This window comes from Centroberyx affinis, unplaced genomic scaffold (genome assembly GCF_046629955.1).
Source record: "Centroberyx affinis isolate AG114_WGS23_722 - 3 ecotype Tasmania unplaced genomic scaffold, CSIRO-AGI_Caff_v1 ptg002977l_1, whole genome shotgun sequence".
NCBI lineage: Eukaryota > Metazoa > Chordata > Actinopteri > Beryciformes > Berycidae > Centroberyx > Centroberyx affinis.
Genome location: NW_027281084.1, coordinates 82,406 through 109,108, shown reverse-complemented (window position 1 = coordinate 109,108; position 26,703 = coordinate 82,406). Strand labels below are relative to the sequence as shown.

The 26,703-nt window shown below is 43.7% G+C and overlaps 1 protein-coding gene across 2 annotated transcripts in view; it reads right to left on the bottom strand.

Annotated features, from left to right (window-relative positions):
• The window catches only part of ankhd1 (ankyrin repeat and KH domain containing 1), a 29,711-nt gene extending 5,413 nt beyond the window's left edge, over positions 1 to 24,298 (bottom strand). Inside the window, exons 1-32 of one of the 2 annotated variants that reach the window (XM_071537026.1) lie at positions 23,881 to 24,298; positions 20,339 to 20,492; positions 16,573 to 16,729; positions 16,112 to 16,274; positions 15,761 to 15,908; positions 15,433 to 15,666; positions 15,212 to 15,306; positions 14,766 to 14,921; positions 14,229 to 14,310; positions 11,672 to 11,863; positions 11,438 to 11,547; positions 10,653 to 10,740; positions 9,249 to 9,376; positions 8,978 to 9,121; positions 8,749 to 8,851; positions 8,334 to 8,596; positions 7,922 to 8,209; positions 7,387 to 7,813; positions 7,131 to 7,270; positions 6,890 to 7,001; positions 6,595 to 6,740; positions 6,322 to 6,464; positions 5,106 to 5,319; positions 3,753 to 3,928; positions 3,400 to 3,562; positions 3,157 to 3,252; positions 2,929 to 3,045; positions 2,578 to 2,746; positions 2,227 to 2,426; positions 1,707 to 2,065; positions 1,266 to 1,418; positions 836 to 985 (exon numbers count right to left, since the gene is read on the bottom strand). In XM_071537026.1, coding sequence (XP_071393127.1) covers positions 836 to 985; positions 1,266 to 1,418; positions 1,707 to 2,065; positions 2,227 to 2,426; positions 2,578 to 2,746; positions 2,929 to 3,045; positions 3,157 to 3,252; positions 3,400 to 3,562; positions 3,753 to 3,928; positions 5,106 to 5,319; positions 6,322 to 6,464; positions 6,595 to 6,740; positions 6,890 to 7,001; positions 7,131 to 7,270; positions 7,387 to 7,813; positions 7,922 to 8,209; positions 8,334 to 8,596; positions 8,749 to 8,851; positions 8,978 to 9,121; positions 9,249 to 9,376; positions 10,653 to 10,740; positions 11,438 to 11,547; positions 11,672 to 11,863; positions 14,229 to 14,310; positions 14,766 to 14,921; positions 15,212 to 15,306; positions 15,433 to 15,666; positions 15,761 to 15,908; positions 16,112 to 16,274; positions 16,573 to 16,729; positions 20,339 to 20,492; positions 23,881 to 24,159 — 5,549 coding nt within the window. In that variant the 5' untranslated portion in view covers positions 24,160 to 24,298. The remainder of the gene's footprint in view (positions 1 to 835; positions 986 to 1,265; positions 1,419 to 1,706; positions 2,066 to 2,226; positions 2,427 to 2,577; positions 2,747 to 2,928; positions 3,046 to 3,156; positions 3,253 to 3,399; positions 3,563 to 3,752; positions 3,929 to 5,105; positions 5,320 to 6,321; positions 6,465 to 6,594; positions 6,741 to 6,889; positions 7,002 to 7,130; positions 7,271 to 7,386; positions 7,814 to 7,921; positions 8,210 to 8,333; positions 8,597 to 8,748; positions 8,852 to 8,977; positions 9,122 to 9,248; positions 9,377 to 10,652; positions 10,741 to 11,437; positions 11,548 to 11,671; positions 11,864 to 14,228; positions 14,311 to 14,765; positions 14,922 to 15,211; positions 15,307 to 15,432; positions 15,667 to 15,760; positions 15,909 to 16,111; positions 16,275 to 16,572; positions 16,730 to 20,338; positions 20,493 to 23,880) is intronic. The other variant, XM_071537027.1, reaches the window with a different exon arrangement.
• Between the last annotated feature and the right edge of the window lie 2,405 nt (positions 24,299 to 26,703).

The window sequence follows — 26,703 nt, the reverse complement described above, 5'->3', positions numbered from 1 at the left end:
AGTCTATATATGCATGTGGATGAGTAACATCTCAAAATGAATGAATCAAAAGTGATCCAGGCCTGAATATGTTTGACAGACCAAACCTATTCTGTACATTTATACAAAACAAAATGAACTAAAAGAAATGTTGCTGAAAAGGTCACTGTATACATCTGCTGTTCAATGTTGCCAAATAAGACATTAAAAACACTTTACACTAAGCAGAACCAAAAACAGTTAAAATGATGCAGATAAACTGTGGTGCCTTTTCTGGTCCCTAGTTGTGGTTGGCAGCAGTGCTAAGAATTTCTGTATTGACACACTGGAAGAAGTTTGGACAGCTAATTGCATCCATGTTTACCAAAAACAAATGTCTAAAACAGTTTGCAGCATATGTAATTATCACTAAACTATGAAAACACAAACAACAAGGGAGTTTTGATGATGAATGTTGTTAATGTTCGATTGCAGGACACGGAATAGCCCAATTGATTATCATGGTTTTATCAGCATGTCACAAACGACAGTTTGACAATATTACCCTCCCTTCATCATGTTCTACTCTGAACCAGGACCAAATCAGGACATTCCTCTATCAATTTTCACTGTGTTCACCTGTAACCCGTCCCCCCCTATTTCAAACAAAGTGTCGGATTGGACAGGAAATGATACAGGGTACTTTTGGCATGGTTTTAGTTCCATTTTTTTTCATGGTATTTGTTGCATTGTGGGATTGGCCAGTAGCAATGAATGACATCATCCAGGGGGGCTGAAATGCTTTATTAATGTGACCAATGGAGTTGCACTCTAGCTGCAGTGGTGTTTATTGTCCACCAGAGGGCTCCCCTCCTACCTTATGGTGATCATCCTCTCCCCGTTCTTGTCCTTCTGTTTGTCCACGTCAATGTGAGCTCCTGTTACGTCCTGGATGGCTGTGATGTTGCAGCCGCCTCGGCCCATGATCCGAGACACCACCGAGGCTGGCACAGACAGCTTCTTGGATCTTCAAAAGAAACAGTGAAAGGTTTGAATGTGTTAATACTGGATAAAGGTAACACTACTGTTTGGGATTTACATACGTTGATGCATATGTCCATACAAATACAACGCAAATTTGTGAGCTCTGTATGTGAGCTCTGCATGTCATGGAGGCATGCAAAAAAACAAAAGTATTGTCTTTCTTGCAAATGTGGGCACATGGAGTGAAACTTCACCACACCATGTACACTGAAACCCAGTCAAAGGTTATGAAGTTAAACAATATGATTAAGTGAGATACTGACCTTCTGACCACTTCCTTCCATCCCTCTTCTCTCTTCTGGCCTCTCTTGGGGCTGGTGAGGCTGAGCTTACTGTTGGGGGAGGTGATGGGCAGAGACATGGTCTTGAATGGAGAGGGCAGGGAGCTGGGGGTCGAGTCGCTTGCGTCTGGAGCTCTGTGGGAGACAAAACAGGCAAAGTTCACATTCAGCTGGCCTAAAACAACGAAGAATAATCTGCTACTGTTCATCTTGGTTGACATTGATGAAACATTTTGAAATAAGGAATGAAATGAAAACTCCTCCTCTCTCCTCTGTAGTTTAACAAAATGTGCCGTGAATAGTCAGTTTACCCATAAAGAAGCATTTTAGAACTCATTGTGCCATGTGGGTGAGTAGCTGCACACACTTGGCTGTGCAATGCATGTCAGATGATAAATGCGCTGTGCTGCATCAGGGACTCACTTTTGCGTTGGTTTTGAGATGGAGACTGTGACCTTGTTATCCACCTTGCCGTCACTCTGCAGCTGAGGGCAGTGTCTCTTCTCTGGGCCGGGCAGGAGGGCCTGGGAGTGAGCTGCTCCTGAGGAGGGGGCGGAGGAAGAGGAGGAGGAGGAAGAGGAGGAGTAGGAGGAGGCGGAGGAGGTGAGGTCAGGGAGGTAGTTGAGCTCCTGACTCTTGCCCCCGCTGCTGCTGCTCTCGCTGGCACAGTCGGTGCTATCCAAGGGGTCAGAGTCGCTGTTGCCACCAGTCACTCCCCCACCCCCACCCCGTGGCTCACCGTGGATCTTGTTCTTGTCAGCCTTGTGCTGTGCTAGCGCCACCTAGAAGTAAGATGCACAGACAGATGTCATCATATTTGGGGTTTTCAATACAAATAAAAAGGTACTTCCAAGTCTGAATATATGACAAGCAAATTTGCAAGATTATGTATCAACAAAAACAGACTTTACGCACTGCTATCCATGGAAGAGTTAATGATTACCTGTGGATCCTGTAATATGATGGGTTCGTTGGGTGAGGAGTCCTTGGTCTTGTTCTTTTTGCTCTTACGATTGGCGCTGGGGGTGGTGGCCACACTAGCTCGCTTCTTACCAAAGGCGGTACTGAAAGTGGTGGAGGTGGCAGAGATACCAATGGTGGTGGTGGTGGTTGCACTCGGAGGCTCAATGGGAACGTCCGTTTCTAAGGGAAAAGCATAAAATTGAGACGGGAAAGGTGCTATTGCCCACCACTTTATTCAGTACATTGACCTCAAGTCTTAGGAAATTCCAATTCTGAAGGTTCTAAGCAAGAGCCATGTGAAGGATCGGTGTTGTGGATGTTAGACACTAACCTTCAGCTGAGTCCTCCTTCTGCTCCTGCATCTCAAAGCACTCCTCCTTGGTTTTCTGCTCCTCCTCTTCCTCCTGCTTCCTCTTCTGCTCCTCCTTCTTCTTCTTGCGTTTCTCCTTGCGTTTCTCACGCTTGGCGGCCAGGGCCTGCTTCTTGCTCTCCTCTCTGGACTGTAGATTGAACACATCACAGAGCCATGTGAAAAACATGTTTCAGATAGAGATTCTATCCGCGCAGGTTGGGGTTCGAATTCTTTATGATTTTTTGACATTCAGCTGAAACTTGAACATTGAAATTAATTCCGACAGCCTTATTCAGGATGCCATGACCCTGCAGAGCACAGCCACTTTACCTTCTCCAGGTCCAACTCCTTGAGGAGGATGCTAGCGTTCTTGTTGGCCTCAGCTGCCTGCTGGTCTTTGGCTTTGACAATGGTCTCCATGCACTGGTGGCACTTCTTCAACAGCTCCTGAAACAACAGGGAATGAACAGCTGGTGTTATAAATAGCTCTACCAAAAAGTAGTCAACATTTTAGCATCAGTACATAGACTAATGACTGGAAAGTGAGCCACATCCTACCTTGTCAGCGATGGTGGCAATATATCTCATGCACTCGATGTCTGATGGGAATTGGTTGACCTCCTTCACAAGGTACTGCACCACCTTCACATGACCCTAAACCATTAAAATACAATGGTTAGAGACCAGAGGTTTGCCAAAGTGTGGAAACATATCACCAACTACTGCTTAACAGTGCCATAGATGACATGGAGAAAAGAAGCCACAGCACTCTCAAAATTAGGGTTACGGTCAACTCTGCACCTTGCGAAAGGCAGCCATGAGTGGGGTGATCTTGCGGTTGTCGGCTGCATCCACATCAGCACTAGCATGCACCAAGAGCTGGACCACATCAAAATGGCCACCGTTGGCCGCCAGCCAGAGAGGCGTGTTCCCTTTCTTGTTACGCACATCGATGTGAGCACCCCTGGAAAGACAGAAGGCAGTGTTGCAGTAAGGAATCAAGAAAAAAGACACTGCAGCTAATCCACTCAAAAGGAGAGCTATAGGCTTATGTAGGGACAGACAATGAGTCGAGGCGCTTTGAAACTGGAGAGGATAATTCCATTATCGGAAAAGTAGCGGTTGCGTACAGAAACACATAGCACAGCATTCACCTGTTGATGAGCAGCTCACAGAACTTGTAGTGGCCTTTGTCGGCGGCGATGGTGAGGGCAGTGTCTCGGGATGAGGGGACAGGAGGGGCGTTGACGTCTGCGCCTTTATCCAGCAGCACTCGGCCCACCTCTGCATAGCCTCCCGAAGCTGCCTCCATTAGAGGAGTCAGACCAGTCTGGGGACAGGGAGTGAGGAATCATTTAGCAATATGGCCAGCTAATGCAGCACCAATAACAAAGGAGTGTATGGATTACATGCATTATGTGGTAGACAGCATATCATGTTTTCTCCTAACTATATTAAATATATCTGTAGGTATTGGTGAATATGTGACTCAGACTTGCACTCTTTCTTATAGATTTTTTGTAGATGTAGGGGTTAGGGGTAATTTTGGTTCTGTTTTTTTTTTTTTTTTTTTTAATTTAATGATGAATATTCATTGTATTTACATTTTTCTAGTTGTGAGGGGCCCCTGCAGCCAAGTGAATGCAAAGGGGACACTGCCAAAAGGCCATTATATGCATTACGTTCATTATGTGGTAAACAGCACATATGTTTCCCCCTAACGATAAAGGGCTTTCAGGTGACATAACCCAACGCATGCTCTGGTGGCCATAAGGAAAGTCCTCAGCGCTTGGGTAACAAAAGCTGTGAACAGATTAGTTGCGTTTCTAAATGTACAACTTGGCCATCTCAATAGAACTGAATAGACATGGTCAATTTCTGTGCTGTTTTTGACTAGAGACTGATCATTTAATCACTGATAGCAGCAGCACCTGTTAGCTAGCAGACATAGTGTCTGATTAGCTAAAATACCGGTGGTCAGTTACAGATACACATCTTTGATGCGGTTTACAGTCTTTTAGTGCAATTTTTTCAAGAGCTTTTGAAGAGTGACATGAAATCATACATATTTGAGAACCCCAAAAATAAATTTCATATCAAAGAGTGTTTGTGTCTGGATTTGGCCCAAAAGCATCTGGAATTAGCCACCAGTACAGGAACTACCACTGTCCTGTTAACACATCTAAGGCTAGGGCTAAAAGACAAGACAGTTTCCTGTGTCACAGTAACTTATATTTGGAAACAAATCTACCTAATCAGACTATTCACTTTGACTTGTAAAATTACTGAATTGACCTACACACACACACCACAACAATCTTTTCAGGCATCTCTCTTTTTATTGCCTGGTTGTTATAGGCCTATATTTAGCCAATATTTACGCACAGCCAATTCTCTGGATCTCCATGATGCCGCCAGCCGTGGGTGCTAGGAGATTTGTGACACCGCTTCAAAGCCTCTAAATTAAGTATGTGAGCTTTAGCGAATATGTCACTCAGATCCCTCACCTTTGCACGGTGCTCTACATTGGCCTTGCGATCCAGCAGCAGACTGACAACCTCTGCCCGGCCCTGGAAGCAGGCCAGGGTCAGAGCCGTGTTGCGGTTGGTCTCAATTTGGGCGTTGATGTCCGAGCCCATGTCTAGCAGCAGCTTCACTGCTGGTACGTGACCGTTCATGGCTGCCAGCATCAGAGGAGAGATGCCCAGCTTACTGCCAGTCCTGATGAAGAGAAGGTTGAAAAATTAAAGTTACTAAATGATCAAAATAAATAAATAAAACATTTAACTGTTAAATATCCACAGGGAACACCATGGAGCATGGAATGGGCCAAACTAGAATGGATTGGCCAACGAGGGAGACAAAACAGTGGATGTGATGTCAAGACAGAGCCAGGATGCAAATCTGACCCATTCCAAGGTTTTCAGATCAGCCGTTACTCCCCAAAATATTTAAAATAGTAGGGCTGCATGATTATGGTGAAAATGATAGCTAAATATTGTGATCACAATCACTAACCATCACCATTATAAATGATTTTATTGCACCTTAACATATATTTTTGCTTTTATATTTATCAAAATAACAGCAGCTACAAAGTTTTGCTTCCACTCTTATGGTCTTACTCTTATTGTGTCATTTACAAAACTCAAAGAAGAAATTATCACAACTTTGGCAAACAGCACAAAGAATCTATTTGTTTGTTGTCATCTGGTTCAAAAACAAAGTACCTCCAAATGACAGACGATGATCCACTTTTAGGAACTAAAACAAAGCTTTCACATTTTCAGACTCTTTTCTTCTCAGATTTTCTTCTAACACTGGGCCTGTCCATTCTTTTACATTTTGCTCATCTGGTCACACTTAACAGAAGCACTCGATATACCACACCATGACTTTCAGGGGAATTGAAAATACAAACACGACCATATGCCGAATTACATGATTATTGACGATCAAATCATGACAATTACATGTGCAGCCGATTGTACTAGTATTATCCATGACATAAAATTAAATATTTTATCTCTATGACTTCATAAACACCTCTGTTGGAGAGTTACAATGTTTGTTTCAGCAAATAAGCTGAGGAAAATTGGCAAAGGCACCCTCCCCCAGCTTTACCAAAAATCATCGACCCATGACTCCCACTACCAAATAGTGAACTGTCCCACCAATACAAAGTGATAAAATGGTCTATATATATAGGTTCTTGCTCCTAACCTGGAGTTAATCTCAGCCCCGGCATTGAGGAGTATCTTAATGATGTTGACGTAACCTCCGGAGGCAGCCAGGCTGAGAGGTGTGTAGTCTGAAACGTTACGGTGTTCCTTATTGGCTCCCCGTAGCAGCAGCAACTCCACCACCTGACCAACACAGGAGACACAGTTACACAACATAGTTAGCATAGGGAAAATGTTTTCCCCAAATGTCTTGAGTATTGTTTGGGTGAGGGATAAGTGGGATGCTGACTCAGGGGGAAGTGAATATGTTTACCTCCTGGCGTCCCCCAGAGCAGGCCAGGGAGAGGGGTGTGTCTTTGGTTCTCTCCGACTGAGCCTCAATGTCGCCCCCTTTGTCCAGGAGGACTTCCACCACTCCCACGTGGCCCGCAGTGGCAGCCAGGATCAGAGGGGTGAAACCTGTGGAGAGCAGAGAGGGACAAGGGTTTATTGGTTACCTGGATTATAAAACGCCAACTGTAGATGCAAATCTGCTTCACCCTTCTCCACTGTTTATGATAATACTGCCTTTGCTTTTCATATTCCCGTTTTGTCACACTACGCCATACCTTTTTTGTCCCGGTGCTCAATGTTGGCTCCTCGTGCAATGAGGACAGACACCAGCTCCTCGTGCCCTCCTGCACAAGCCAGCGTCAACGCAGTGTCATGGTTACTCTCCGTCTGTAGGGAAAACAATATCTCTCAATAGGGAAGAGGTCTTTGTGTGCATGTGTATTCACTTGCATTTTGCCAGTTTTGAGGATTGTGTGAGTGATTGTTTCAGTTCGCAAGAGCGGCAATGTTTCTTACATGTGCATCAATGTCAACGGAGGGGTAGAGGGGCAGTACAGAGGGGGGCGAGGCGATGTTAGCGGGCGTCTGTGAGGGTGGCTGGGACAGGGGTGTGGGTGAGGTTGTAGTGTTCAGCATGGGCACGCGGCTGCTCACAGCTGCAACACAGAGACACAAGACAGTTCATATCACTTCAGACAACCCTTCCTGTGTGAGCTCTACTTCATCAATAGAACTCAAGACTTTCAAGCAGACTTCAAATAGATACACTCACCTGCCATGATGTCGTCCAGCGTGTCTGTGAGCGTCTGTGCAGGTGTAGCCACCATGAGCCCATCTGGGGCCTGCTGAGCCAGCATACCTGGGCCTAACCCGGCCAACTGTTGACCCTGGCCCTGCTGCTGCTGCCCCAGCATCTGCTGCCCCACCAGAACCCTCTGCAGCTCTGGGCTGGTACTTCCCGGGTAGTCTGCAGGGTTGTACTCTGGCAGGGGCTGGATGGGAACGAAGGTGGCCTGAAGAGGCGGAGGAGGAGGCTGAGGCTGGGCCTGGGGCGAAGGGGGCAGAGGAGGCTGCTGTGGGGGCTGCTGCCCATCCCTGTAGAGGATCGTTCCCACCTGAGGCAGCTTGGCATAGTCATCATCTTCTCCGTCTGCCTCCTCCTCCGAACCTTCCTCTTCCTCATCGTCATCGTCCTCCTCCTGAAAATTTTATAATCAGATACAACTTAAGTGTCAGGGGTCAATAGACAGTGTTCAAGTCACTGCAGACATTTCAAATACCAAACATATAAAAGTACTGAATTTCACCTCTTCCCCTTCCTCTCCTGTCTGCTCCTCCTGCTCCCCATCTCTGTTGGCCTCTTCATCTGTGTCGGAGCTGGTGTGTGTTTGGGCCCCTGGTGTGGTGGTCAGGGTCCCCGGGCCAGACGAGGCACTACCCGGCCCCGGCCCCGGGCCCTGGCTTTGCCCAGCCTCCTGCTCCTCCTTTAAGCCCTTCGCCTCCATGTACTCTTTGGTGAACTGCTGCTGTGTCTTCAGCTGCAGCTGGCGCTCCACCTTCTGCAGCTCCTTCAGGATCTTCTTCTTCTTCTGCACCTACGAAGGCAACAGTCAAATAAATGCTTGTCTGACCTTAACTTTTGAAGCAGTGCTATAAGTAAGGATATATTTTAGTGCATTTTCTTGTAAGGTCATGTGGAAAGGTAATTGGTGCCATTACCTGCTCCTCTCGGCTCTTCTTGAGCTCCTCGATCTTGTCTTTGGTGAGCGGCTCCCCCTGAATGAGCTCTAGCGACTGCAGCTGGGCCTTTTCAATGGCGCTGATCCTCTGCCCCAGCTCGTTCAGCTTGCCCTCCGTCTCCTCCACAATGCACTCTAGGGGCTGGCACAAGTGGAAGGGCGGCAGAGGCTCTGCTTCAGGCCCCCGGCCCACTGAGCTGGGGCCACCGGGCTGGAGGGCTGCCTGCCTCTGTTTGGACACAGCTGGAGAGGAGAGAAAGGGATAGAAGCTGATTAGAATGGGGTTATACAAAAATGCCATCAGTACAGGCACAATGGTGGATTAGCTCAGAGAAATCTAAAACTCATGGGTAGACTCAAGGTTGGAGAGACGATGAGAGGTTTTTAGTCATCACCTTTGCTGGAGACAGGTGGGGGTGTGGCGATGTTTGATGGGGCTCTGTCTGGCTCCTGAGGGGGTACCACCATGGCGAGAGCTTGGAATGGGACACGAGGAACCTGTAGAGGAGTGAAGGGGGAGATGTCAGTTCTAAGCTATCAAAAACAATTAATCAGACATGCCTCTTACTGCCTCAGTCCCAGCAGTCATAAAATGTCTACATGCTCACCACCTGCTGTGTTTACCTGAGAGGCATCTTGCGAGGGGGGAGTGAGCTGGGAGAGATCAGGGGCTGGGACAGACAGGATGTTGTTGGGGTAGTCCAGCAGGTAGGACACCACATTGGTGTGGCCCCCTTTAGCAGCTTCTATCAGCATGGTCGAGCCATCCTAGAAAGAGAAACATGCATGGTTTAGGATTATGTATAACCAGCTACAAATGGATAACCATAAATATTCTAACTGGTCTACTCCAATGTATGTGTATGTGTATATTTATCCAGTGTATGTGTGTTACCTTGAGTCTGTGTGTAGGATCAGCTCCATGCGCCAGCAGCAACTCCACCACAGCCAGATGCCCACCAGCACAGGCCAGAGACACCACTGTGTGATCATTATTGGCTGTAGCTCTGTTCACGTTAGCACCTGGACAGGAAAGGAAGAGGTGTAAAAAAAACAATTTAAAACCCACTGTACCTTTCCAGTAGGAGATAATGGAGTCCATAACTATTCCATTAACAAATAGAGCTAGCCTATATGTAAACTCCTAGGGCGTCACAGCACATTTAACTGTGTATAATTGTATATTGAAATTTTAGTTTCCAAAACTAGGCATGTCAGTAGAGGTGCCTAGTACCAATTTTTCAGAACTGATAGGTGTACCAAGTACTTTATTAAGTAGATCAGCCAATACATGTACCACTCACTAAAAATCAGTCACCATTTCAGAATAAAACCTATACTAATGAACATGTGTTGCAGTTTTTTGGGTAATACAAAATAAATATATTTAAGGAGGATTCCCCAAAACATCCTGTTCACACCATATAAATATACCAACATTACTTGATTCTTCTTTTTTTCCAGAAGTGACAATTTTGTGCTTGAATTTGGTAGGGAGAATCGCCTCACTTCTGGTATTATTCGAACAATCTGGCTGGTTTGAGGGAGCTGCTTCACCTCTCCTACTCTCAGCACTGCCAGATACTTTAGCTTGGTACAGGTGGCACTTTGCTTCACAGAGATCAAAGAATCACCACACTGCCGACGTTTTTCTGCATCGGTATCAGAACAGCTTCAATTGTCGATCCGAGCAAGAGTATTTGGGAGCTGGATAGACAGCTATTACACTGCACAGACACATATCAGCAATCCTAAAACATTTCATTTCATGTGTGCACTGTACTGTGCACACATGAAAGTAGAAAGTAGTAGTAGAATCCAAATTGTTTTCTGAATATGAAAATGTCAGTCTGTTTTATTATTGTCTACTGGTATAAAACTACGTTGTGGCCCTGAAGCATTTGATTTAGGCTGGGTTTTTGCTAGCGCAGCGGTTTCAAAATGTGTCTTTGCCAATTTAAAATAGACACATTTGGACAAATGTGCAGCTGTTGTGGATGACAACTTTTAAGGAAATGTCAATTCAGATTATTATATAAATTTTGACAACCTGGTAGCCCCTTGCCTCTGAAAAGTCTCTTAAAACGGCATCCATGCCTCATAGCTGCTTAGAATGATCTCTTTTGGTTTCAAGTCTGTAGCAACAACATTTTAATTTTTCAAATGGGGAAATTAAAATCACTTTTGAATGGATTCAGGTTCAAACTGATGGGTTTCAAAGATGATTCCTAATAAAATGGGTGCTTTTATACCCATTTTTTAATTAGTGCCATTTTCAGCTGAACAGCCAATAACTCACCTTTGCTGATGAGGAACTGCACTGTACAGAGGTGTCCCGCCCTGGCCGCCTTCATCAAGGGAGTCCTCCCCCCTTCAGACTCATGTTCCTGGAGGACAAAAAAAAAGAATGACAACGTGTTGCACACGGCTTGGTTCAGACCAGAAGCACAACAGAGGCATAGCGGGAGTTACGCGTGCCAGTTGCAGCAGGGCTGTTCACACCACTAGTGCATTTCAGCACGCGTTCTTACAGCCTTCCCTCACTTCAAAAAAAAAAAGAAAAAAGAAAAAAGGGAAGGCTGTAAAATAACTGTTCCAACAGCCAAGATAACAGCATCCCAACCATAACTAATATAAAAAAAAAACCAACTACAAATTGAAATTCAATTTATTCAAATATATACTAACATTTATTCTAATTTAATTAAGTGAGACCTGTGGTTGCATTAAATTTACACCAGTGCACATGTAACAACAACAGTAAAGACATTGGCAGGTTGATATGATGTGGTAATATGATGCAAATAAGGCCATCTACAGTGTATTTTCACTGTGTATTTCTGAGAAATTTGCGCACACAGAAACAAATTTGACACCAAAACTATAGTTGCAGGTCCATGACCTGGGAGAATAGCTCTGCACCACAGTGGGTGACAGTACTCCAATCCATTGACATGGGCACCCAGAGCAAGCGGGCTCCGCTACACGTCCGTTCCACTTTTGGTGTTAACCAAGCCTAACGAGAACAAAGAGCCATTCAAAAGGGACAAAAAAAGAGAGAGATGGTATGAGTGTGATGCGTACCAGGTTGGCTCCAGCCTGCAGCAGCACATCCGCCACATCAGTGTGTCCGTTCTCACACGCATATGTCAATGCAGTGTCACCTGTTGCCGTGGTGGCATGAACGTTTGCCCCTGAATGACAAAACCAACAGATTAGGATAACAATCACAATGGTACAGCAGATATAAAAAATGCAGCTAAGCCTACTCCCTCTGCTTCTGTTCTCCTACATCTCCAACTACTTCTCCCTGCTCACCTGCAGCCAGTAGGTATTTGACCAACTCCAGGTGACCCTCCTGTGCAGCTTCCATGAGGGGGGTGGAGCAGCCCAGCTCAATGTCGGCCCCTGCCTTGATGAGGAAGTCGGCCACTTCCAGGAAGCCTCCACAGCAAGCCAGGGTCAGAGCCGTCTCCTGGGTCTCTTCCGTCTGGGCGTTGATGTTAGCACCTGGACAGATTGCATAAGAGCCATATAATTCTTTGCGTCAAAAATCGGCCTACTTTGATTTTGAAAAATAAATGCTATACAGACTGTAGAGTCCACATTTGCTAGCCCTTCTGTACTTGCCATATTTTGCATTGAAGATAACCATAATATTTTAATTCACTGCATAAAATAATGTTACATACTTTGCATGCTATGGCCTCTTAAAGCTTCTGTTTTTGCACATCACCATTGATTGTATAAAAATTACCATGTTAATAAACTATTGCTCATAGCTATTTTCACATTTTTCCCACATAATTGTTAAAGTCATTACAGTAATGGCATCAGGTTGTACATTAGTTGTAGGCCTGCTGTGACATGATGACCACACATGTGTCAACTCTTCCTTTGTCAGCTACTTCTCTCTCTGTTGCATTGCAAGGGAAATGTTGTGCTGTTTCAAAAGGCTATAAAATGGAGACAATGGACCTGATTGAGGCAGCGAACATATGGAAGGCTTTGAAAGGTTTAACCTTTTCAGGCAGTTCTGCTCTCCGATATTCCAAGTTAGCAGAGAATGAGCTGCTCTAAAATATAATCTTTGATTTGCCATGTCTCTTTTGGTGCTTATTTCGTTCAAATGTGGCATACTGCATCAACTAAAAATCTGTGTATTCCATCCGGCTATGGGGGCTACTGTGCCATGCTACCCCTGGGAAAACAGTTTGATGAACAAGCTCTTTTCATGCATTTTAATACCTAAAAAATAAATGTATCAATTATTAGATTATTTTAATATACCACAATAACTGTGTGGTTTACTTTCCATATTAAATATGTTGTGGTGTAGAGCACTGAGCATTGGTAGTTTTGTACTGAAACAAAATACAACCACTACCACTGAAAATGTACAGATGACCTTATAGATCCAGTTCTTCCACTACATTGAACATACTGTGTCTTTAATAATAACTAGTGCAGTGCCCGTTCAAAACATGCCTGTTCGGAACGGGCCGTTTGCTTGGCCTCTGGTATTGCTGCTTGCAGCTTTCTCGAGAACCGCTCATCCAAACAACTTCACACTCGACACTGCACGTCCTCGGGTCCCCAGCAATACACCCGCCAAGTGTGAAGTAGATCGGACGAACGGTTCTCGAGATATGCGAAGGACACACATACAGACAGATTCCTTGCTTTATAGTATTATTATAACAATAATATTAGCAATAATAGTGTGTGTGGTCCTGAAAACAACATGCGTTGCTGAAATAAAATTCAAAAGTGATCCATTATTGACAGAAAATAAGTGACTAATAGATGGATGAATATGTACTAAAACACAATAGGTAGATGAAGCCTTCCATTTGAGAAGACCAGAGTTACCAATGTAACCCACGCTAATGTTACGTCTAACTTGAATATGTAACAACCAAAAAAAAAAAAATCAATGACCTGGTGATCTACACACCGCGCACCTTAACTGTGTATGAATTTTAATAAACCACGGCTGGTGTGGGTTATCACAATGTGCTGAGTCAAATCAATCTGGAATATAGCTCCAACGAGCATGTGTGCAGCATTGTACTCACATTCACCTTATATCCAAGTGTTAGGCTATTTAGCAAATCGTTGACAACTAAAAAGGGTCAAGTTACTGTCTAGTACACACTGTTACAAACACAAGCGAGCAATGTGGAGTATAGAATCTTAAGTTCCACTTTTGTTTTTACAACAGGAGGCTCTGACAGATTGGACAACATACAACTGATCTCTGGTCCCCATTAGGCTTGTCTGCACATTTTCTGACTGACCAGTTCCATTTAAGGCCCTTGTCTCTTATTGTTACCTGCTATAGAAGCCATTGTGATACTGAACAATGTTACCCTCTACTGCCAGGGGGGACTCGCATGTCCTTTTTTCTCCCAGTGTGGCACAGCGCTAAAATTAAATTGAACAAATTGTGGCGATGGGAGCCTTGCAGTCACACAAGACGAACCTCAAAGATCAATATGTGATCAGATCCATTGGAATTTCTTCAAAAACAAAAACTACCATTAAAAAGTTGCTGACTGGAAAGGAGTCAGTAACCAGCTATCTGGCTGGTGCTTGTAAAGGCCAGTGAAAATGGCTACTTCTCCCTCATCATTTGGTCAATTTGTGCCCCAAAAATGGCACAATATACAGGTAACATTAAAGTAATAGATCATGATAATGATTTACATCTGAGATTAGTCTTGGCTCTCTGGTTTCTAGCTTTGGGAAAGAGTTGTTCATGTCTATAAACACTGACAGGACTGTCTTTTGCCATATGAATGTAAATTCTTGAGTCGAGTGGTATTTCACTTTAAGCTTCCATTTTACAAATCAAGGGTTCAGGTTTGCTTACCTTGAGCCAGCAGCAGTGCCACCATCTCCTCATGGCCTTCTCTGGCTGCCTCCATCAGGGGGGTGTAGCCCTCATCATTCACCTGGACACAAACAAAAATACAAGGAAATAAGAAAGTATAGGGGAGGGTGTGACTCACTGAAAGCTGTTGCACAACTGCACACAAGTATGGGATATACAATCCATTGTCTAGAAGTTGGCTTGTGCTTTGTGTCTGCGTGTGTTCTCACACGTCAGATTTCTAAAATTTGAATGATTTCCCAGATCCTAATTTCTTGATTTGGATTTGAAGACTATAGCTTGTGTTCACTATGATCCATGCTGGCATGCAGCAAGCAGTTACAAGGTTTTCACCCAACAGCAACGATACATAACTACATATGTGAAATCACAAGTTGGTCTACAACTATAGTCACATAGGGTAGTATAGAGACACACACTCTCAGCAAGAGAGCTGGGAATTATCTGCTTAATTTTCCATCCTTTCCCAGACTTGTGTGGGAAATCTGGCTTATACATGAAAGAGTATTTACTTACCTCCTCCAAGTTGGCTCCTCTCTCTATGAGCAAGGCTGCCAGTTCCACATGTCCTCCGCAAGCTGCAAGGGTGAGGGGCGACTCGAAGGAATCAGCCGGCATGTTGACCTGCGCACCGCTGTCCAACAGCAGTCGCGCTACCTCCACATGGCCGTCCTGGGACAGCGCAGAGACACACACAAAGAGCGCAGAGATAAGCACCTGAACAAACATATTGGGGATATACACTTTTCCATCAAGCTGTCCAAAAAAATAAAATAAACTGGTGTCCTGGATTTTCCACAAGGGCTTTGTAGGAGCAACCCAATCTTAAAAATGCCTGGGACAGCAACTTTGATGGTTAATTAGTTTAAAACATCTTGCAGTGTGCATTTACGCTAAGGCAGAAAAAAGAAAAAAAGAGACAAGCGTAGATGAAGGTGAGGTGGTTTGGGTCAGATGCTCACCATGCAAGCCTCCATCAGTGCTGTGTGCATTTCATCTGTCTTATGCTCCTGGTCCGCCCCAGCCTCCAATAGAAAACGCACCATATCCAAGTGACCTACAGAGGATAAAAAAATGCTTCTTTTATTAAAAAAAGCTTTTGACACTGTTAACAGGATACCAGTAAATAGTATGCCTACAGTATAGAGCCTATACATCATAATCAATGAGGTGTAGTTCTGACCTTTGTAGCAGGCGAGTGTGAGAGCGCTCTCCTTGAACTCATTGGAGTGTGTGTTGATGCCGGCGCCATACTCTAGGAGTACCCTGGCCACCTCCACATGGCCAGCACTGGCCGCCTCCATCAGAGGTGTGTGTCCGTTCTCGTTGTGGTCCTCAATGTTAGCACCCTCCTTCAGCAGCACCTTCACCACGTCCACAAAGCCACCGGCACACGCGTACGTCAGAGCTGTGTTGCCTGGATGGAGAAAGGACAGGAGAGAGATTAAAACCTATTCTTGAAAATGTGTAGCCTATAAGAAATGAGTGTGCAGGGGGCAAGGGAGCTTTACCCGTGGAGGACTGTGCGTTGACATCTGCCCCATGGACCAGGAGCAGTTTGACAATGTCCACATAACCTCCGCTGGCAGCAGCCATCAGTGGTGTTATGTCCCCCTTGATGCCCCGGTCCTCCACATTGGCATGCATGGCCAACAACACCTAAGGGCAAACAAACAGGTTCAAAGATTAGAGAATGTATGGAGACCAATTGCTATTTATGAATCAACTTATGGCATCATCATGATTTCATCTTTCCTTGGCAGTAAGTACGGTTAATACAGAGCACAGATCTTACACGCTGCAAGCATATAGTGCATGACTACACTAACTCCCATCCCACATTCAAACTCCGTTTCACACACCTGTGCAAGTTCATAGTAGCCAGCAGAGCAGGCGAGGCACAACAGGCTCTCTCCCTCCTCTGTGTGTTCGTTGACGCTCCGTCCCTCGTCCAGCAGTTTGCGCACTGCGTTCACGTCACCGTCTGAGCACGCCTCCGCTAAACTACGGCTGAAAATAACCAGACTGCTACAATTACTGCCACTGTGACAGGAGAACACACATACGCCTAACAGTTACACTGCTACAACTTAATCCCACTTCGAAAGAGCAAATATACACTCAGATGTAGACATACAAGCAGATCAGATTTGGGAAACGGTATAGGAGCATATCTATATATATATATCTATATATATATATCTCTATATATATATATATAGCATAGCATATCTGGATGGGCATAGTCTATATTGGTCTATAAATAAACTGTCTACAAGATAAATTAATATTATGCTAGTGCCAGTATGGGTGAGATACATACTTGTCGGCTTGGCCGGCGTTGAGTGTGTTTTCAGCTCTCATACGGGTCAGGGCTGCTGCAGCCTCGTCCAGGGCACAACTCACAGATGATGTCAGCCGCCGTAGCACCTCGGGGTCTGCAAAAGCTTTACCATCGGCAGTGGACAGTTTACCGATGCCTGCCGGACACCAAGAGGGCAGAGGTGCATAGGGCAAGGCAAACCAGAGGGGAGCACAACCACACCCAGCCACAGAGACCAGATGAAGAAGCAAGTCCAGTCCAGCCAATCCAATCCAGGGTTAGTAGCAGCATACACAAAGGAAAAAACACACACACACACAGAAAACACACACAAGCATTTGTTAATATTGCCAAAAAAAAACTTTTTTCATCAAAACTACTGGTCCATACCATGTGTGATTGTCAATAATTTCAATTTTGCTAACGATTGGGTCAAAAGGTAAGCAAGGTACAAAACAACTCCACAGGGCAACTATGGGAACACCCGGGCAAGATCAGATCTGTGATCAGAAATAGGATGAATGCAGCGAGTAATGTAATGTTAGTTCTATACTGTGTTTGATAGTAGTAGCAAGTGTTTAGGTTCGGGCTGTTAATGGTAGAAGAGAAAAGGTCTCCTTCTGTGTGAATTATAGATGGGGTGAGAGACGGTGAATGTGAGAGAAACAGATAGAAACAGGAGACAGTGGTCAGCAAGAGAGGGAGGCACAGCTGGGAGGAAAGCAAAAACGCAGAGAAAAATGTGTGTGCGCACACATGTGTATATGTCTGTTTGTCATGAAAGAGAAGAGAAAGCCAGAGAGGGGAGCGAGAGGGAAGAGCAAGCAGGAGGGGGAAAAAAACAGCTTGTTCTAATGACCTACATTGAAGGACCTCTTTCAGAAGACAGAGCAAGGACCATTTCCCAACCAGCGACACCATTCAAGTGTGTTTGAGCGAGAGTGTGTGTGTGTTTGTGGGAGCACGCATTTTGAGGGTATGTGCAAAACAGAAGCGAGAAGAGCAAAGAGAGCTGAAAGGAAAAGTGTTGGCTTAGAACTTTTCAGCCTCAGCCTCAACCCATCCATTAGTTAGGCAGAAGTGAGCTCCAGTCCTTGTGGTCCTCCTGTTTTCACCACTAGGCCTGTGACTCAGTCTAAACTTAGCATGGCTGTCAGAGAGGGATTTCGCAATGCTCCCCAAGGCGGAGGAAGCAGAGGTCTGGGAAGTTGATCATTAATGCATTAATGTACTGTTTATCTCACAGAATGCGAGAAGTCCACTGGCCCACAGAGACTCAGCATACAGTTGGCTGGACGCACTGTAAACACGTCAGATGAAAACAAAGCAACCAAGAGTGCCCGCTTCCAGGTTTCACTGACCTGGTTCTATATTTAAGATCTTTAGTTCAAATCCAAATTAATCAATCATGGAGATTTTTAATGCCTTTGAGGGTGATAATTTTCTCTGATCTGTATTTTTACAGGCCCAATTGTAAACTCTTATAACACAGCCTTTCTATAATTGTGAATCTTGCTTTTAGCAAAATAATTGACCTTCTCCTGATTAAGTTTAGCTCTTTTTGTTCTAGAACTCAAACTAGCCTAAACAGACAGGGATAACTCGCTGTCTTTTCACTGTGGGCAAAATGTGAGATAAGCTTAGAAACTCAAGTGTGGGACTTAATGCTAGTGCCAAATTTCTTGCGTTTCCAGTAAGCCATTGAGCTAACTACACCAACTGTGCCGCCAACCAACTCTGCAATTTGAATAAACAGTCTGCTTAGCCACATAGCTAGTTAAATGCTACATCCAACATTTGTTAGAGGACATCCAACACAAAATAGCAAGCAAGTCGACGGTAAAGCTAAAAACAGCTACAGTTGCTTGCTTGCTGTTATTTCATTAGCAGCTACTTGAATTTCCAAACTTAGTCTGAGACTCGCAACATAGGCAGTTGCTATCTGTTCTTTAACTACATTAATGATTGTCAGCTTGTAAATCCAGTAGTTCTGACAAAGTAAAGGGCTTACGAGGCATTTCAGTAATTTTTTAAGTTTTCTATGGCATACTAGCACCAGGTTCTGATGCAACTTGGCTGTTTTGAATGGACATGTAAAAGGTTGAGCTCCTGGATAAGCCCTGCCTTGGCCAAGCCCAGCACAGCACAGTGGAAAAGTGGCTGAATCCACGGAATTAAGTCCAAGACCAGCCGAAAGTGGGATACAGCGTGTTTACCCATAAGCACCTGCTCCTGCACTGCTTCCCACAATACTCTGGAAATATTTATACGGATAACATGAACATATCTTCTATCTTGTAGCTCTAACGGAATATGCATCTGCACAAGTCTAACCTTGTATACTGTATATACCAAATGGCTATTCACAACATAAAAATTAAATTCAGACTGATCGACAGCATTGATGCTGCGACTGTCTCCTTCCTATTGATGCCCGAATTTGGGACAATCAAGAGAGACTGTAATGGGAGCTGATGGACCCTACAGTCAAAAGAGACTACTCATGTGAAGGAAAATTAACTCATTCAGCATGAGACAACCCTCACTTTGTTTAGCCTACAGAGCAATCACTATCCATTTTAAACTTTGCTGCAGTGTTTTGGTTTGACAAAATCATTTTTGAAACCAAACAAAAAAACAAGAAGTCAAGATATTCTAAAAATACTGACATACTGTTATGCAATTTAAGTGAGAAACCTTAATGTTATGAGGGAGGCTTCTGCTATCTAACATGAACTTTCTCCTTCCCTCTTTCCAGAATTTCACTTGTTACCTATGAGAGAACGTACAGTGCCTTTGTTCAAGTCTGTGAGGGCCAGAGGGTTTTTTCCCCCAAAAGCTGTCAAGTGTAGTGGATTCTGTATTGAGAGATACAGATCTTCATAGTTTGGACTTGCTGTTGACTCGTTACATTTTTGTGTTTTTGAACACCTTCCCCCTATTTTTGACCATTTTTCCGACACTTCGGCTTTATTAGATGGTACAGAGTGGAGATACAATTCGCCTTAGTCATCTTGTATGTCCATTATTATTTGTTTTTAATTCTGCTGGACATTAATAGCCCCTTTACAATATGAGATTTTTGACGCATCAAACAGAACAATCCCAAACTAAACACTAGGCAATTTTCCCTTATGTAGTGTTATTCACAGACTATGACTATGATTATTATTAAAGTTGCAATCGGCCAGAAATAAATCAGATATTATAAGTTCCCACGTCTTCTGTATGACTAGTTGGGGAGAAAGGGGAATAGATTTGAGATTAGCCATTAGCCTTTCAACATGGTCTCTATGCATGCTGTGGAGGCTCAGGCGAGTTGCAGCGTTAATCTGCCTGGCCATGTTCATAAGCCCCAAGCAGGCCAGGACACACAGACCTAGTGGATTAGTCCACAGTCACTCTCACATCCAGATTACAAGTTCTAATCAAACTAATTTACTCAAATCACTTTCAAACTATGTGCTGATATAAGACCTGCAGAACCGGCAGATCCCCTTTATTTCCATTTCAGCCTTAGGTGGTATACAAACTAAGACCTCAGCATAGGTTTAAAAGGGATTGGGGAAAAAAAGAAAAATGGAGGCAGAAAGACACGCAATTGCACCCAATTGATTCTGAGACATGTTAAAGCACAGATTAAGGCTTGTTAGATGTGCTAGTTCATAAACTGGAATAGGTATGGCCTATAAAGTACTGGTTAAGTACTAATCAATAGAAGTTAGGTCTTATAAAGCTGACTCAATTTCAGGAAAAGTAGTCATACCTGCAGCCTCCAGCAGAGCTTCAAGGCGGGCCTGTGTCTCTGCGTCAACTGTCCTCAAGTCTACTCCATCTGTGGCGCTGGACAACAGCAGCTCTGACGCCGTCTTCATGATGGGGTTATCCAGGTCTTCCTGGTCCAGGATGAATGACTCCACCTGACAGAGACGGACAAACAGAGGAGGAAGAAGAACCATTAGCCCTTATACAGATACTTCCATGCTGATTTCTGAGCAACAACAACCAGACATATCATTTAAAAAAAGGTGACAAAGTAATAGATCTGGGCCAGGCAGAATGGCCTTTGGCTCAGTAATCGTGAAATAGGAACAGTTAATTAACAGAATAGGAATAATGTAGTAATGTGAAAACATCTGTATTAAGTTGGCATCATTGCTTAATGCACCAATTAATTACAAATGACTTTGTTCTGTATAGAATCAATGTTAGCTAAGGCTTTGGTATGCTCATTTTTTATCTTGACACCCCCCACCCCACCTTAAAAAAAAGAGCAGGAATGCTGCCGTTCTTGATTTTATGTTTCCATGTCTTTTAACAGAGGGAAAGCAAAAAGGAGTACAGGGATAAAGGAATCATAATACAGGAAGTGCTATGGCCAGGAATCGAACCGCTGCACACATAGGGAGATTCAGGTGTGAGTCAGCTGCCCCAAGTAAAGCACCTCAGTCTCATACCTGATATCTCATATATCGCAGTCTTACAAACATTTCATTCTTTCATAAATCCTCCAGGCGATTCTACATCATTAATCAAAATTTTGCTACAAGGGGCAATGATTTATTTCTCTATGAAGTGTAGGCCTAGTTGCAGTGTCAATAAAAAGAATGAATCTTTTTGTAAAATGTCATTAAAATACTTAATAGTTGTACTACATGTAGTTGTGCAAATTATCCATGACACAGCTGAAAACATTTTGCATACAATAGCTGACACAAACCTCAAAGTCAGCCCAATATAACTAAGTGCACCAGATATTCCACAAAACCAATGACATATATTCAAAAATTTGCCAATACACCAACCCGTGAAACGTGAAGTAGACTGGACAGTGGCCAAATGAATAGTGGAGAGTTGAGGTCTTGATTAAAAAACACATATCAGATCCCTCTCCTGAGCTGACAGATACTTTATGGGAATAGTGATGTGGCACACACGAGGAAGTGTAAAGTATTGCCACCTGGGAGTATTGACCCGTATCTACACCTTTAACATGAAGGAAAGCATCATGCGATATATTACATACAGCACTGGTTGCTGTATGGCGAGTGACTACGGGCGAGTGACTACATTAAGTGCAAGGTCAAGGCCAGACAGGAGCTTGGGTGCACTAAACACCATGCTACCTTCAGGTGTCTTGACTCCATTCAGCTATCCTGTTTAGTGAGCCAGGCACATATATCAAGCATACTGAGAATGACAATATGACAGGCATAACAATTAACTTGGTCTAACATCCAATTTAGAAGTTGATATTTTCTAAACTTTTTAAACAAGAATAAAAAACAAAACATGGCCATCAAAACATCTTAATCTGTGAAATAGCTTGGATAACCATGCAAAAACAATCCCTGACTAAAAAAAGAGCAGAATAAAATCTCAGCCTATTTTCGTCTATAAGCTGCAGCAGGCTTTTAGGGCCTGGTCCAGAGAGCAAATGTTGGAGGGAGTCGGCACTCAGCAATGTGGAGGAATGTGGCTATACGATAGGAATGCAGAGCACAACGACCCATGGGGGATGTAGTTCTACAAAGGCTTTTATAATCAACAATGGACATCACAGTCCTCACAATTAATGAACTACAGTTCCCAGAATGTTAGTATCCAGAGAGCTGCAAAGGCCTAGAATGGCATCTGCTTAATCCTGGGGCTCAGATTTTAGCTACTGCCCAGAGCAGCGATTTCTCCACTGGGGTAATACACCACAACAAACCCTCCCTTTCAGGCTGATACTCTAGGCGGCCGGAGTGGAGAAACATGACACGAAAGGCATACATTTGCCATTTGATTCAATTAAGTTGTCTGACAGATGATTGTCAAACTTATTTTCTTCCTCTGCTACCAAACACCTGATGCTAAGACAGAAAAAGACAGACTACATCTATATATAAGTATAAACTAACAGGCTTACTTGTCTGTCTTGCAATCTTCAGACATCAATACTCTCAATAGTCAAGTAGCACAGAGATTTAAAAGGGTAGCTCAACAGGTAGTGTGCATTAAGAAATAGTGCCAATCCGTTGCACATCCTTGAATCCTTGACGAGTGTGTTTCTGACAGTGAATACTGCATCATCTTTTTAATCCAGGCAGATGGATTTCTCATTGCTCAATGTTAATGAATATTAAATTAGTATGGAAATGTAATTTAACTGAGACCTTAGACAGGTTTGTGCCACTCAAATATTTGCCATCTAGCCGTCTGGCAAGTTCCATTCCTGTGTCAGCCACCGTCATATGATCTGGTAAACTCAATTACATGACAATAGTGTAGCTGAGAAAGCATCATGGCTTTAAACTGACAGCTAACATAACCAAGTAGACATTGTGAAAACGTTTACTGAGTCTGACAGGTAACCATTTGATTATTTTATGCAAATCTTGGAAGGTGCAGCGTACTCGCGCGTTTTCATCCAGTAAGATATACTGGTGATTTTTAGTTAACTGGGATATTAAAAGGAATCGTACTGTAGAGAGAACATTTTTTCATCCAGCGGAGTAAATATACAACAGGCTTATAGTATGTTCAGCTCAGCTGACGGGATGCTAGAACACCTGTCCCAGTGTGTGACTGCCAGCACATGGAAAGTTGGACACTTCTCAGCATGAACTCTGGTTGCTTTCAAATGTGACAACGCAAAACAAGTTGACATTGTTGTGGTGGCTATCAGACCGATAGTGGTGAAGGATGACACGAACCAAATTAGCGTATTTGGCACACCGACTGTCGAAAACTCGACTAGTTTCGCAAGGAAAGCATAATCAAAACGTATCGAAAAGTTAGTTGAAGGACAGTCGGAGTCAATTTACATAATTTTGAAGGGTGACGTAATTGCACCACTACTATGAAATGGCAGATAGTTAGCTGACCATGTACGTCTGTGGGTTTACGGGCATCTTCCATTTGCTGTGGCTAGAAAGCTGTTGGTGAGCTGCAAAGTTGTGATGGGTGTTGTGTGCTGTGCTGCTGCACAGAGTGCGCGAGACGACAGCACTGACGAGGCCGTCGTCGCTTCCACCCGAACTAGGCCGTGGTCACAGCCTACGCCGCATAAATAAAACATTTCAACTGGTTAGCGTGAATAATTGCTTGTGTCTCACAAACATTCTCGATGTCAAACACTTCATACGCATATGAATTCTCAGGAGACATTATTCGATTAAAGTGCTGGATGATTTTACGTAATTTCATCGGCCTGGGAGGGGGTGGTTGCCAACAGCTAGCTAATTCGCTAGCTAGCTAGTAGCCAGCTCGCGCAAGGAGAGGAATGTTGGCTAGCTCTGGTTAGCGCTTAGCTAGCGTAGCTACCTCTGAGACCTCGTCTTCGTCGCTGCCGGATCCTGGACCCGAGGAAAGGACGGCTGCTGCCGCTAGTTTGAAATCCAGTCTTTCTGTTGCAGGCCCACCGGGCTCACCGAACAAACGTACTTTCTTTCCGCCCACACCAATCCCAATGCCCCCGAGTCCGACTCCTCCTGGTGTTGCTCCTACCCCCATCCCTACCGCTGGGGAGCGAGGAGTCACCGAGTCAATCTCGTCCTCGAAGCCGTCCGTCAGCATTGCCGTCCCGGCTACTGCATCCTGCATACTTATATTCACAATACGTGTATTAATGAGCTTATTGTTGACTTAAACGTCCGTCCGGGCTCTTTCTTGTAGAATATTTGCGTGGTTTTACTTCAGGGAATCCAGAAACTCTCCCGAAGCGAGGGTTGAGGAGGATCTCTTTCCCCCAGCCATTAACTTTCTAACAACCTAACCCACTACGCACTGTTTCTCAGAAAGTCCGCCTCTGTGGAAAATCCCGACTGCCCTATTGGTTGAGCTCAAAAAATGTCTGTTGTCAATTGGTCAATATGGATGCCTATCGAACGAAAGACCGCAACGTCATGTTAGGTTTACCAATATCACGAGGCTGTAGAACGAACGTCAAGACATGACATGGTAGGCCAACTAAACTGGTAGCTAGCAGTACTAGTCCATGTGAAGTAAACTCTAATACGGAATATACGAAAATAGAGGGGAAACAGTGATAATATATTGGCATTGTTATGAATGTTAATTGCCTCTAAAGAATGATTTAGAATGACATAATGAATAACAGTGAGATATTTGAACCTTGCAAATTACTTAGACTGCAGCTCATCATGGTATAAGTGTTTCAGTGTGTTATTGACATAAGTGCATACATTTTGAGATGATAAATTGTCAAGGTCACCGATATCCCTTTTAATTCATGAGAAAAAAAATACCAGGATGATCAATGTAGAAGCCCTCAAAGTCCTAATCATACTTCATAATTTAATTTGAATATTAGATTACTTTCATATGTAGATAGATTTCTGCTGCAAATAAATGCCATAGTCTATAAAATCATAAGTAACACATGATTCAATAATATCCAAGGACCTTCTGTAAGATTATAATGGCATAGATTAAAATAGCGAGAGGATGCAGCAAGCAGGGGCCTCGTTAACGTGGATTCGTCCCACAAAAAAAGGGCTTCATTTTCACATCATATAGACACATTCTGAGACACTTTGTTGAAGTAGCCCTCTAATGCATAATTAAATTTGAAAATGATCACAGATTTAAAATCTTCTACATCTGGGCCTTAGTGAGTCTCTACATCAGACTTACCAATGACATAAGGCTCCTGTCCACCAGGGACCCCGAAAGTAAAACATCTGGTGTCACTTAACAAAGTGACCAGAATGCTTTTATTTTTCTACATTTTTATTCATTGTTAATTTATCTGGGCAGAATATTTATGAAAAAAACAATTTTCAGAGCTGGAATACGTTTCTCAGTTGAATTCCTGCGTCTCTGCAAACAAACAAGCTGGTGTTAGACCTCACTGTACAGGTTCCTGGCTTCTAGCTTCCTATCAGAAAACTCGGTGTTCTTGCTGATATGAGTTTTGGAAATTCAGTGGCAGTTAAGTTTTGTGACACTGCACAAAACATAAGGTAGCAATACGGAGGGGGTAATTCATTATTCACAACATTCTCAGGATTTTCTATTCTGTAAGTACTGCTTGCAAATGTAGTTGTCATTTAATTGACACATTCTAGTTTGATTATGTTTTTATAACCATTATTTATTGACATGCATGTTCTTTTTCAGCAATACTGTGCTTAATATTCATACAGGTACATACATTCACACCTGGAAGCTGGCCGTTAACCGTCTCCTGCTGTTGGCCAACTGCTGCAGGGTTAAGTGCCTTGCTCAAGGGCACCTCAGCAGTTGTGGTTAAGGGAAGGGAAACTGTAAATTATTCATTTTCCTGCCCAGATTTTCGCAGGCAGTCCTGGGATTTGAGCAAGTTATCCAATGGTAGCAAGCCTGCTTCTGTTACTTTTAGGCTACTGCCACACCTACATCTTATTTACAACAAGGGTAGTTGCAGAGGGGCAGAGGGCTATTCTCACATGTGAACAGTCACACCTTCAAACGTCAAAGCACAATCACAGCCTTGTCTTGGCCACTGAGCATCTCCACTGGAGCAGTTGCCTAAGTGCTATCCTCGATTAAATTGTAGTTGTTGAGTGCTGCTTGTTCACTCCATCCACCCAGATGACTTGTCAAATGGGCTCTAGTTTCAAATAGTACTTTTGATGATGTATTGTAACATTTTGAGTTGACTTTGATGTGCCTGAGACCTGTTTCACCCTGTTGTGAAAAGTGGCCTATGCATGTTAGAACCTTTTTAAAATATGTCCACAGTGTAGAAGTAGGCTAGTTGAATTGTAGGTCTGTCTAATTATCTCATTAGGCACTGTTAATGGGGATTTGTAGGCCTAAGGTAAAGCACAGGAAAGGCCACCAGGCCAGGGCCCAGGGCCCAGGGCAGCCAACGTCATCATTTTGGGGCGTGGACGAAGACCGGTTGGAGGCGCTTGGTTCTGCAGACCGGATTGCCAGGTTTGTATTAAAACCTCCGTTACTGGCGAGTTTCAGATATTTTAGGAGAATTAACAAAACTGTATTTTCTTTTATTTCGATTCATTTCAAAACAAACGGAAATGTGAATGAGGATTATACGTGTGTTTATCATGATTGGTCTTGCTGGCTAATGTGTTTGTGTAGCAGGTTGGAACAGAAGCGTAAACTAAGCGCCTCTTCTTG